The sequence below is a fragment of the Oryx dammah genome, unplaced genomic scaffold (assembly GCF_014754425.2).
Source record: "Oryx dammah isolate SB20612 unplaced genomic scaffold, SCBI_Odam_1.1 HiC_scaffold_3, whole genome shotgun sequence".
In the NCBI taxonomy this organism is placed as follows: Eukaryota; Metazoa; Chordata; class Mammalia; order Artiodactyla; family Bovidae; genus Oryx; species Oryx dammah.
The window spans coordinates 24,302,382-24,315,497 of NW_024070187.1; the positions used below are offsets into that span (position 1 = coordinate 24,302,382).

General features: G+C 39.9%; 2 protein-coding genes across 4 annotated transcripts in view; both read left to right on the forward strand.

The window, feature by feature from the left end:
- LOC120861891 (histone H2A.Z) overlaps positions 1-1,977 on the forward strand; it is a 2,860-nt gene extending 883 nt beyond the window's left edge. Inside the window, exons 2-5 of the mRNA XM_040237790.1 lie at positions 143-220; positions 503-616; positions 968-1,097; positions 1,345-1,977. Coding sequence (XP_040093724.1) covers positions 143-220; positions 503-616; positions 968-1,097; positions 1,345-1,406 — 384 coding nt within the window. The 3' untranslated portion in view covers positions 1,407-1,977. The remainder of the gene's footprint in view (positions 1-142; positions 221-502; positions 617-967; positions 1,098-1,344) is intronic.
- Positions 1,978-3,183: 1,206 nt separating this feature from the next.
- DNAJB14 (DnaJ heat shock protein family (Hsp40) member B14) overlaps positions 3,184-13,116 on the forward strand; it is a 43,755-nt gene continuing 33,822 nt past the window's right edge. For 2 of the 3 annotated variants that reach the window (XM_040237792.1, XM_040237791.1), the window contains exon 1: positions 3,184-3,506. In XM_040237792.1, the coding sequence (XP_040093726.1) occupies positions 3,374-3,506 (133 nt within the window). In that variant the 5' untranslated portion in view covers positions 3,184-3,373. The remainder of the gene's footprint in view (positions 3,507-13,116) is intronic. The other variant, XM_040237793.1, reaches the window with a different exon arrangement.

The following is a 13,116-nucleotide window of genomic DNA, read 5'->3' on the forward strand; positions in this document are numbered from 1 at the left end:
GGCGCGCGGCGGGCCGGAGACCCCGGCTGGGCACGGGGCCGCGCTCGCGCCCGAGCCGCGGCGCGGTGGGGGAAGGGCGCGCTGCTCTGGTAATCCTATATTCTGCGTTCCTCCTTCGCTCGCGGGCGTGTGCGCGCCGCAGGCTGGCGGTAAGGCTGGGAAGGACTCCGGAAAGGCCAAGACAAAGGCGGTTTCCCGCTCGCAGAGAGCCGGTTTGCAGGTCAGTGGTTGTTCGTGCATTCTGGTAATCGTGGCGTTTTTCTTTCCTTTTCCTCTCTTGTTTATCATCGCTCTAGATGAGCGTTTCGTCCTTGCGTGGGTGATAGTGTCGCGACTTGGTTTACCGATGCAATAAATATCGAGGGGGGGGCGATCACGTGTGTCTGTGGTGGGGCGCGTTGCTGCACCGGCGTCCATGACCCTGCCTTTGGCGCGCGTATAATTAATTACCTTTGACTCGTCTATCTTTGTGCATTTATGTTTGTGTATGGTAAAAACGAAGTTCCCAGTGGGCCGTATTCATCGACACCTGAAATCTAGGACGACTAGCCATGGACGTGTGGGCGCGACTGCCGCTGTGTACAGCGCAGCCATCCTGGAGTACCTCACCGCAGAGGTAAATGGGTGTACGCCTATAATCTGGAAAAGGTTGGGAGGGGGTGGGGAGAGGCGGCGAGAGGGAAGGAGGAAAGTGATGCAAGAAAACTCCCAGGCTCTGAACGCAGCGAGAAGCTTCCGACAACGCTAGAGGGGGCTGGTGATCATGATGGGGATCCTCCTGAGCTTGACTTTGCGGCCTTAGGAAATAAAATTGCGTGCCCTCTTTATGGCTTTTGCTTATCTTGCCATTCAGGTAGTGGCTTAGATGACAGTTGGTAGATATACCTTCATCATGAAGGTTTGATTCTTGTCTAGATCTTGACATTAATGAAAGTTGGAAGGAGATTGATTGCATTCTGCCTTCTAGGTACTTGAATTGGCAGGAAATGCATCGAAAGACTTGAAGGTAAAGCGTATTACCCCTCGTCACTTGCAACTTGCTATTCGTGGAGATGAAGAGTTGGACTCTCTCATCAAGGCTACAATTGCTGGTGGTGGTATGTAAATATTAACTTATAAATTTCTCTAGAGAAAAGAATTTGCTTTTAAATTTCCCTCTAGTAATTTTCAGTCTAAAAGAGGACACAGTATATTTTCATTGATCTGTAGTATGGTTGCATCATGAAATTTGATTTCTCTATGTATTTCTGAATTTTTACTCTGCACTTACATTGAAAGACATCTTCCAAGTTGAACATTAAACTCTTGGTTTTAAAGTACTATGTTATTTTATCCCTTTTCTAGGTGTCATTCCACACATCCACAAATCTCTGATTGGAAAGAAAGGACAACAGAAGACTGTCTAAAGGATGCCTGGATTCCTTATTATCTCAGGACTCTAAATACTCTAACAGCTGTCCAGTGTTGGTGATTCCAGTGGACTGTATCTCTGTGAAAAACACAATTTTGCCTTTTTGTAATTCTATTTGAGAAAGTTGGAAGTTTAATTAGCTTTCCAACCAACCAAATTTCTGCATTTGAGTCTTAACCATATTTAAGTGTTACTGTGGCTTCAAAGAAGCTATTGATTCTGAAGTAGTGGGTTTTGATTGAGTTGACTGTTTTTAAAAAACTGTTTGGATTTTAATTGTGATGCAGAAGTTATAGTAACAAACATTTGGTTTTGTACAGACATTATTTCCACTCTGGTGGATAAGCTCAATAAAGGTCATATCCCAAACTAGTTGTGTATAAAATTTGCTTGATTATAGTAGGAACAGCTTTGTTTTGAATAGGTATCTTCGCTAGCAATAACTTAAGCACATTTCTTCCCTTGAAATTACTGTTAATTCTGTCTGTAGATCAACAAAGTTAAAAGGCCCAAGTATTTTTTTTTAAATACTGTGTAATGAACTATTAAAAGATTTTAAAACTTCAGCACAAGTTGATGTTTTTTAGGCTAAGTTTAACCATCTGAGTTCATCAGCTTTGCTTGCTGTTTGTGATAGCAGCAAGCACTACACCAGAGCACTGTGGGGACTTGGGTGGGGTTGGGGAGCAGAGGCCAGGTAGGAAGGTCCTGTATGTAGCTACCTACACAGAAGGAACTTTTCAGTTTAGACTGATAATGTTTGCAGTGTGCTACACACTCTTTTGAAGGTTACTTGCATTAAATTGTTCGGTATATGGTAACATCTTTGGGGAACATACTATTCACATTTAACAGAAGAATCAAGATTTCTTTGAAAGTCCTGAGTTACCATATTTGCTGCTATGGCAGATAATATCTAGTGAACAACGTGTGAAAGTAGTTACTTTGTAATTAGGTAAAGTGGATCATTTTGACACTTTCTGGCAACTTCTTAATACCAAGCTAAAGGTGGGCCCTTTGCCTCCACTGAGGATACCAACATGGCAATTATTTCACAAGGGTGATGATTAAAATTAGGTATACCAAGTTTACCTATATGAGGTAATACATTGCCAAAGAGCTGATTCCTGTCTTGTTTTGGTCATGGTTACTAGCGTTTTGGTTTTCACCAGAATAAGTGCAAACTACAAATGAAGTGTTTGTACTTCTTGGGATGTACTAAGAGACAGTTTAATGGCACTGAGTCAGAAAGAGTATGAATGAAATAAGGCAATGAAACGAATTAGGGTCAAAGGACACCCTACTGGGTTCCTGAACAGCTGTGCCGGAAGCGGTGCCCAGGACTGGCAGCCCGGTCCTCAACTGACCGAATTCTCCCTAGTCTGACCTAGGCCGAAGGGGGTCGGGGGTGGGGCCTTCGATCCCTGGGGATTTTCCTGAAAACGAATGTCCCCACCCCCACTCGTCGCCCGGTCGCCAGGAAGGCGGGCTGCCGCCTTCGCGGGCCGCGCAGGGGCTTGGAGGGCACCGCGTTGCTGAGGCTAGCGGCTGGGTCCACGCCGCGACGGAATCCCTTCAGGGGAGCCCCTCCGGCGGCCAGCCGGCCTGGTATCGCCCGCACGCCCCCCTCACCCTCCAGGTCGGTGGGCCCCGAGCCTGTCCGCGCCGGCCAGGACCAGCGAGCCGGTTCTGACGGCCCGGCGGTGGAGCCCAGTCCAGGGGCCGGAGGGATGCGGCTCGCGCCGTAGCGACCGGCGGGGGGCGGGGAGGCCGCCGTGAGGAGGCGGAGCTGCGAGCCCGCCAGCGCGCCCGGGCCCCGCCGCCGCGGTCGCCTGCGCTCCTCCCCGCTCGCCTTCGCACGCCCCCAGCCCCGGCCAGCCTTGCCTCCTCAGCGGCAGCGGCGGCGGCGGCTTCCGCCCCTCGTTGCTGAGCTCCCGCAGGAAACGGAAGAAGGCGCAAACCATGGAGGGGAACCGGGATGAGGCGGAGAAATGTGTCGAGATCGCCCGGGAGGCCCTGAACGCCGGCAACCGCGAGAAGGCCCAGCGCTTCCTTCAGAAGGCCGAGAAGCTCTACCCACTGCCCTCGGCCCGCGGTGAGGCCCTCGGTCCCTTTCCTCCCGGCCCTGTCCCCGGGCCGCCGCGCAGCCCGCCCCCGCCCCCACCCTCGCCCTCAGGGAGCCGCGGAGCCCCCCACCCGCCGGACCCCGCCGGTCGGACCCCCAGAACGCTCCTCGCCGACACACCCCCGCTCGGGCCCTGAACATCCGGGCCGGGCCGGCCGTGGGCTCCCCGAGACCCCCTCCTCACCGGCCTACCTGCAAGATGCCGGCTCTGAGCCACCCGGCTAGGGTTGCCGGTTCCCCTATCGGTTTTCATGAATGTCCATCTGTCATTCTCCCAGGAGATTCATCTGGTCCTGCCTTACCAGATGGGGCTTGATATCTGGATGTGTGGTTGTGTGACCCCCTCCCTCCTCGTCCTCATTCTCGATTAAGGCCTAGGTCCCTAGTGAAGTGAGAGGAACAGGGAACTCAGTGGTTAACGTATAGGTCCCTGGTTCCACCGCCTCTGGGGTGGAAAACGCTGTTCCCAAAGCAAACATTTTCGAACACCTGAGATGACATTGCTTTTCCCTGGGAGAGAGTTCTTTAGAAGAGAGGACCGCAAGAATGATAAGAGTCAGTGAGGGTTGGCTAAATAGTACCCGATTTGGTAGCACCATAATTATCGACAAATGAGGCACATCTTTAGGAACAGAGCTCTGGACTCTGTTAGTCGAAATCCTGCTCTTCTCTTGCTCTCCAGGCTCTAAAGTAATTATAGCTAGCACTTCGTGAGTGCTTGTAAAGTACCTACTGTTTAATATGACTTATTTCGTTTATTCCTCAGATCGATCCTAGAATTAATTTGACCAGGCTCACTCTTATGGAAACAGACCTTTCGATGAGTGAATGAATGAATGAGTGAATGAATGAAAATATCTTACCCAAGGTCACACAGTAATTTGTAGAAAGTCAGAATAGTTTTTGAGCTCTCCAGCTTCAAAAGGCCTTTAACCACGACATTCCATTATCTGGTCCATAGGATACAGTTTCACTTGAGGTTCAGGATATTTCCACGTTAAGAAGAAAATTAGCAATAAGTCAGTAAGAGTGTGGGGTTACCTGTTTTATATTGTTTTCTTAGTTTTTTTCTACTTATTGAAGTCCTTGAATTTCTTTACTTTTCTTTGTCCTTTTTATTTCCCAGCTGTTGAGGAAAAGGAAAGAGGGAAATGAAAGAAAATAAGTGATTTTTTTTCTTAATGTGGCAAAAACAGAAGCTTACCAACTTAACCATTTTTAAGTGTACAATTCCATAACGTTAAGCATTTTCACACTGTGGTACAACAGATCTACAGAATTTTTTGTCTTAACAAAACTAAAACTTTATGCCAATTAAACAATTCCCTGTTTCCCCTTTCCACCCAGCCCCTCGTAACCACCACTGTACTCTCTTAAAAATGTGGCTACTTTGGATACCTATTATATAGTAAGTGGAATTATTTAGTATTTGCCTTTTTTCACTGGCTTATTTAATTTAGCACAATGTCCCTGAAGTTTATTCATGTTGTAGCATAAATATGATAGTTCCTTTTTGAAGGCTTCATAGTATACCATTGTGTGCATATACCACATTTTCAATATCCATTCACCATCTAGGAATAGATTGTATTGATAGTTTCCATATCTTGGAAACCATCACAGTCTATATTGTAAATAAAGCTACTAAGAACATGGGTGTACACATACCTCTTTGTGATCCTGCTTTAATTGTTTTTGATATATACCCAGAAATGGGATTGCTGGATCATATTGGTAATTTTATTTTCACATTTTTTGAGGAATTGCCATACCATTTTCTGTAAGAGTTACACAATTTTACATTCCTACTAACAGTGGCAAGAGTTCTTGTTTCTCCATATCCTCATCAACACTTGTCATTTTCTGTTTGATTCTTTGTTGGTTTTTGACAGTACTCATCCTGGCAAGTGTGAGGTGATATCTTATTGTGGTTTTGATTTGCATTTCTCTCAAGATTAGTGATATTGAGGATCCTTTTATTTGCTCGTTGGCCATTTTTATATCATTTTTTGAGAAATATTCAAGTCCTTTACCCATTTTTAAATTAGGTTATTTTTAGTTGTTGAGTTATGCCGGTGTGGTAAATCGCTTCGGTCTTGTCTGACTCTTCATGACCCTATGGACGATAGCCTGCCAGGCTTCTCTGTCCATGGGATTCTGCAGGTAAGATTACTGGAGTGGGTTGCTATGCCCTTCTCCAGGGAAACTTCCCAACCCAGAGACTGAACCCACATCTCTTACATCTGCATTAGCAGGCGGGTTTTTTTTACCACTCATGCCACCTAGGAAACTCTTACCAGATGTCTGATTTGAAGATCTTTTTTCTCCCATTCTGTAGGTTGTCTTTTATTCTGTTGTTTCCTTTGATACACGGGAGTTTTTTCCTTTTGATATAGGCCCATTTGTCTATTTTTTTCTTTTATTGCCAATGCTTTTGGTTTCATTAGAGCTTCCCTGGTGCCTCAGATGGTAAAGCATCTGTCTGCAATGCTGTAGACCTGGGCTTGATCCCTGGGTCGGGAAAATCCCCCTACAGAAGGAAATGGCAACCCATTCCTGTACTTTTGCCTGGAAAATTCAATGGATGGAGGAGCCTGGTAGGCTACAGTCCATAGGGTTGCAAAGAGTCAGACAAGACTGAGCGACTTCACTTTGGTTTCATATTCAAGAAATCATTGCCAAGTTAAAACTTTTTGCATTTTTCTACTTATGAATGCATAATTTCATTTAGTCATTATGTAGTCTTAGGGGATGCTTCCTAGGTGGCACTAGTGGTAAAGAACCTGCCTGCCAGTGCTGGAGATGAAATAGATAGATGTTCAGTCCCTGGGTTGGGAAGATTCTGTGGAGGAGGGCAAGGCAACCCATTCCAGTCTTCTTGCCTGGAGAATCTCATGGACAGAGGGGCCTGGCGGGCTACTATCTATAGGGTTGCAAAGAATCCGACATGACTGAAGTGTCTTAGCACACATACATGTAACCACTCCAGATGGAATACCTTGGCTTTTGAAGCCTCGCCCATAACGTGCTTGTAACCTTAATCTTGGGCAAGTTAGATAACCTATCTAGCTTGTAGCTTTTCTGTCTGCAAAATAGGACAATAATGTACCAATTTCATAGGGGTGGCATGAGGATTAAATGAGTTAATACATGGGAAGCATTTAATAGTGCTTGAAAATTTGGTGTCATTTCCATTTAACAAGTGTGAGACAATTTTTAAACCTGTAGTCTGTAATTCTTCTATGAAACAAGCAACTTGAATCAATCTACTAAAGATACTGTAAGATATCAAAGCACAATACAGCTGTTGCTTTTAAAGACATGAACATTGGAAAGATTAAGACAGGAACAGTGAAAGTTAATAGTACAATCTGTTGTAAGGCAACATGTGATTATGACATAAAGTGATTAGCTACAGTTGTGGTGTAGTCTGAAGACCTTATTCAGATATGGACTTTGCCTCTGACAGATTTGAGTCACTCTGACAGGGATGAGTTACTTATCATTGCCAAGCCTTGTTTAGTTATGTATAATATAAGGATTTCATTACAGGGTTGATGTTAGGTGAAATAGATCATGTGCAAATGCTTAACAAAGTGTATTTTACATAGAATGTTCTCAGATGTATACTGGAATAATTTAAGAATCCAGAGGAGGAGGAAAAGATCTAGAACACTTGTATAAGCTCCTGATAAAATATTTAGTGTAGAAGGGAATTGAAGCTATTGTTTAAAATTAAATTAAAAATTTTTATCCCCGAATTTCATGTATTCTAGACCACTTTCACATCTTTATAACTTAGAGCTTTGGTTAAAAATATTCCTCTTGGATATATTTTCATGCTAAGGTGGGTAAAACATTGCATTTTGATTTCTCTTATTTTTATATAGTGAATGCAAAAATGTGAGACTAAATTCTAGCTAAATTCCAGAGCTTTTGTCCCCTTTACAATTTTATTCTTGCTAGGTAAGGAATCTGATTGATAAACCACTTAAAAAAATTGGCAAGAGTTTTCCTTAAGGAAAAACTGCATCTTCAAAAGAATCTAGGACATTGCTTGCTTTCTAAGTATTTAGTGGAAATATTATCTTACAGTTTATTTAAATGGACTTCTAATCAAATTTGATTTATAACTTTCAAATATTTTCATATTATGAGTTTGGTTTACATTTGAAAGGATTAATATATGTATAAGATGCTACATAGGAAATATAAACTGGGAAAATATCAGCAAGAGGAAGCAAATTGCATTTTGATTTCTTAAACTTTATGTTTACTGGCTTATTGATATGTTTTAGATTTTTACAGAGAGATACAGCCTTGCAGTTTTAATGCTTTACATTGCTTTTTTTTTTTTTACATTACTATTTTAATACTTTAGTGTTTAATTCTAATTGTCAGGCAGTTTGAAGTATAGATTTTTTTTCAGAGAAAAACATTTTAATTATTTTCAAGAGTTTCATAGTAATTTGAACCAAATGGCAGTCTACAGCTTCAAAAACGACCATCCTGTGTCTACTTTAATGAATAGATAACTTGTATAATTTGCAGCCTCTATCTGTACAATAGCAAATTAAAATAGTCCTCTTTTTATTATTTCCCCTCAGGTGAGAGCTATGTGTATAGATTTTTCTTCCTTTTTTTGCTACTTTATTTTAAAATTTAAACCTAATAAAAAGTTCAAAGTTCTGTTCCTTTGCTGCTGCTGCTAAGTCACTTCAGTCGTGTCCAACTCTGTGCGACCCCATAGACGGCAGCCCACCAGGCTCCCCCGTCCCTGGAATTCTCCAGGCAAGAACACTGGAGTGGGTTGCCATTTCCTTCTCCAGTGCAGGAAAGTGAAAAGTGAAAGGGAAGTCGCTTAGTCGTATCTGACTCTTAGAGACCCCGTGGACTGCAGCCTACCAGGCTCCTCCATCCATGGGATTTTCCAGGCAAGAGTACTGGAGTGGGGTGCCATTGCCTTCTCCTTTGTTCCCTTAAAATGATAAAACAGTTAAAACTGTCATTTCACATCTGGAGTATTATCCAGCCTATTCCTTTGAAGATAATACCATTTTCTTTCTGTTTCTGACTTAATCAAAATTTATTGATAAGTGTAAATTATACGTTCAAAACATTATTTTGGTAGCACTAAATATTATAAAATTATTTCCACATTTCAGCTAATAACCAAACTGTTTCAAACATTATAGTTGAAGAAAGAATACTAAACTTAGTTTTGAACCTTAATTTAATGGTTTTATGTGTTTATATCCACAGCTGTCTTTCTGAGCCTCAATTTTGACCTCTGTAGGATGGGGATATATTTATTCAACAAATATTTACTGAATCTGTGCTTCCTTGTGGCAGGCGCTATTCTCAGAACTAGAAATAAGACAGTTCTTGTCCTCTTGGAGCTTACATTTTAGAGAAGTGAAATAAGAAGTCTCTGCTAGACACAAAAATGGTTCAGTTCCTATCATTCCCTTTTCCTTTCCTGAGCCACAGTTTTCTCATCTGTAATCTTCACAGGATTATTATGATGTTAGTTTATTAAGTGCTATAAGAATTTCATGTATTAGTACAATGGCAAAAGTATTTGGATGATTCCTTGGAGTTACTTCTATAATAATTGTCTCTTTTCTGTCATTTTTTATTTACCTGTTTAACATTAAAAAATTGCCTTGTTAGGATTAATCTCCATGTGAATTCAGGTACTCATTCCATTCTTAGTTAATATGTAGTTCTCCCTGCTTTGCATTTATTCCTTGTATTATTTATGTATATAGCTCTTCCTCTCCTAGATTAAAAATTGTTCTTCTGTCAGGAACTATTTTAATGTTATCATCTTTTCTACTCTTCTGGTGTCTACCAGTGTTTTGCATATACTTGTGGCATCTATAAATCCTGGTTTTCTGGAATGATACCTGTTTAGGTAGTTTTATCTCTTATCAGTGAAGACAATTTGTTCATAAATAAATGAAAAAGTTATAGTGGTAAGGCTTTTTGTGATAATATATTCACAAATGAAATTTTCCCACAACAGACAAGTATGGGAAAATGTATATAAGGGTTGTCATTATAGCAAAAATTTGGAAAGAGTCCATCATTGGGAATTGATTAAATAAATTGAATCGCCTATATATACTGTGCACTTAAAAAACGATGATGTGCCTCAGTAATTTTCCATTCAGTGACCCACCTTACCATGCTCATTGACTATAAGTTTCCAGTTATCTTTACTGAATTCAGAGTTCAGCCTGCTGTCACTCCCCTATTGCAATAGTCCTGAATAAGGTCTTTAAAAACAAAGATGATGTGCACCTAGATTTATTGCTATAAAATGATATATACATTGAATTATAAACCCTTAAGGGCAGGCTACCAACATATGTAGATTATTCTCATTTTGTTTCAAAATATGTAAAAAGCTAGACAGCTAGCCAACTAGAGTAGCTAGAGTTAAATATATCACAATTGGTTGAGTGATTTTTTTTTTCTTGTGTGTGATTTATAGGAGATCTTTACTTTGTTATCTTTTTTTAATGAACTGAACAACATTACTTTTATAATCACACAAATAAAAGCTATTTTCAGTTTGCCTGGAATGAAAAGTCTGTTTTCCAAACCATATATTCTTATTATAGGTTTTGTTAGTGATGAGTATTATATATAATAGATGTGCAGCACAACCTTATGAAATAAAAATAGATCTTGGTTATTCACTTTTGGATTATCCACATAAATATTTTTAATACTATGTTTACTTTTTCCCTGGTCCTTAATATGGGATATGTGTAAATTAAGTACAGATTACATTCAAACCATACAGCTGACATTTATTAAGACATACAAGCAAAGCTGTATGTCTGGAAAGTGAACATACAAAATAACGTTGGACAGTTTTAAAACCAAAAGTAATCTGGTTTATAAGCAGATATCTTATATCGGTCCAACTAATGTTGTAATACTGCACATTATTATAAATGTGATCTCATATAATAGGTAAGACATTTAATAGATCAGAAAAAGGTTGTGAGTTCCAAATTCTGGCAGTACTTGAACTGAACCGCATTACCTTCTCAGGCATTGGTTCCAATGATTGTTAATACAGAAAACCTTGCTGATTCCATTTTTAAGATGATAAAACTGGATATTGGGACACAGAGGTAATAGAACTTGTTCAAATTTTCACTGTTTGGAGCCAAAATGCTTGGTGTGAGTGCACATATATACATAGCCATTGTTAAGCAGAACCCCTAGGCATTGTAGAAAGATGTTCAGTATCATAATAACTTGAAAATTTAAAACAACTATATAATCTTACTTTAGCAATATCCAGCATCTAGCTGTTAGCATGGAAGATGTCCAGAAAAACTGAGAGAATGTGTTTGTGCAAAGAATGAAAGGGAATGTACAGATAACTTCTAACTAGCATGCATAGGGACTTTGTGGCCACCTGTAAATATAAATACATATAACCACTTTCTCATCTGGCTTCACAATTTTTTCAAAATAATTTCTTCTTTTTAGGCTGAAATACTTCTATAAAGAGACACTTTCCCCTCACCTATCTTAGGGTTACACAGTGGTACAGTTCATATAGGAAAGGCAAGATATGATAAGTGCTTGACTGCTTTTATCAGTTTTCAAGAAAAGGAATTGACTCCTGTTTTCCAAAAGCAGATATTATTTTTTAGATGTGGCCAATGGAACCTCTTTAGGTTACCTCCTAAGTTTCATAGACACATTCCTAATAATCTTTAATAATTTTATTTTTCTTTGGTATGACAGAAAGTTTCAGGGTTCTCTTATACATTCCCTGTACTAGATCTTGAATCAACCGTATCTCCAATAAGCCCTGGTTTCTTTTAGTGGAAAATGGTGTTTTAGTATAGTAGTCTGGTACTAACGATGCCGTGGTTAATAGATTGTTCATTGTTTCTGGGCCTTTTCAGTGTACAGACTAGGGATTTTTTTTTTTTTTTTAAGTTAAAACAGCTTATACATTTATACTAGTAAGTGAAATTTAAATTAAGTATTTTGGGGTCTTTAAACTTTTCTTGCATATATTTCTATCTTTTTCCTTCTACAGTAGTAATCCTGGTTTTCAAGGCCATGGCAAATGGTAGAATATGTCATGATTATTTATTTGCTTTATGCCACATGATATATGTAATAGTTTCAGTGTAACATTACCAGTACTACCTCACTGATAAAATTACTGAAAACAGTTAAATTTTCTTTGCATATAGTTTCTCCGTTTTCCCTCTTCATTTCAGCTTTTTGAAAATTCTGAAATACTTTGAAGCTTATAGGAAAGTCTTAAAAATAGTGTACACTTCCTATATACATTTCACTCAGTGCTTCCTATTTGATAAAATTTTACTGCATTTGCTTTATCATGCCCTTTCTTTCTCCCTGCTATCTCTCTTCCACTCCCACAGGTATACAGTTTGTTCTTATATTTTTTCCAGAACCAATCAAGAGTAAGTTATAGACATGATATCCTATTACACCTAAGTAATTCAGTGTATGTTTTTTAAGATAAGGACACTCATACATAACAACAGTATAGCTGTCAGAGTCATGAAATTAATGTAAGTACCTCATTCAGATTCTGCCAGATCTCCCTGTTACATTGCATTTATTTGGCATATTTTGTTATCTAGATACCATCTTTTCTCTTTTCCTTTTTTAATTTTTATTTTATATTGGAGTATAGTTAATTAACAATATTGTGTTGGTTTTAGGTGTACAGCAAGGTGATTCAGTTACACATGTATCCATTAAATTCTTTTCCCATTTGCACAGAGAGATCCTTGTTGATTATGTTTTAAATAAAGCAGTGTATTTAACTCAAACTCCCAGTTTATCCCTCTCCCCTACTCTTCCCCCACTCATTCTTTCTCTAAGTCTGCAAGTCTTTCTGTTTTGTAAATATTTGTATCACTTTTTTAAGACTGCACTTATAAGCGATATCATAAGATGCTTATCTTTCTCTGTTTGACTTACTTCACTTAGTGTGATAATCTCAGGGTCCATTCATGTTGCTGCAGATGGTATTATCTCATTCTTCTTAATGGCTTAGTAATAGTCCATTGTGGGTACGTGCCACATCTTCCGTATCCACTCGTCTGTTGGTGGGCTAGGTTGTTTCCTTGTCTTGGCTATTGTAAACCATGTATCAGGGAACACTGGGGTGTACTGTCATTTTGAACCATTTTTTCTCTGGATATATGCTCAAGAGTGGAATTGCTGGTAGCTCTGTTTTTAGTTTCTTAAGGAACCTCCATACAGTTTTTCATAGTGGCTGTACAAGTTTGCATTGAGTCTCTTTTCTTTCTTGATCTTGTGTTTTTGATGAATGCAGGCCAGCTATTTTATAGATTTTCCCTCAATTTAGGTTTGGCTGACATTTCCTTGTGAATTTCTGGCAGGCGTACTATAGAAGTGGTGTTGCATTCTTAGTGTAACATATCAGGGAACATGCTGATTTGGTCCTCACTGGTGAGGTTAACTTTGATCACTTGGTGAAGCTGGTGTTACCAGGTTTGTCTACTCTAAACTTACTTTTTTTCCCCTCTTGTAGTTAATA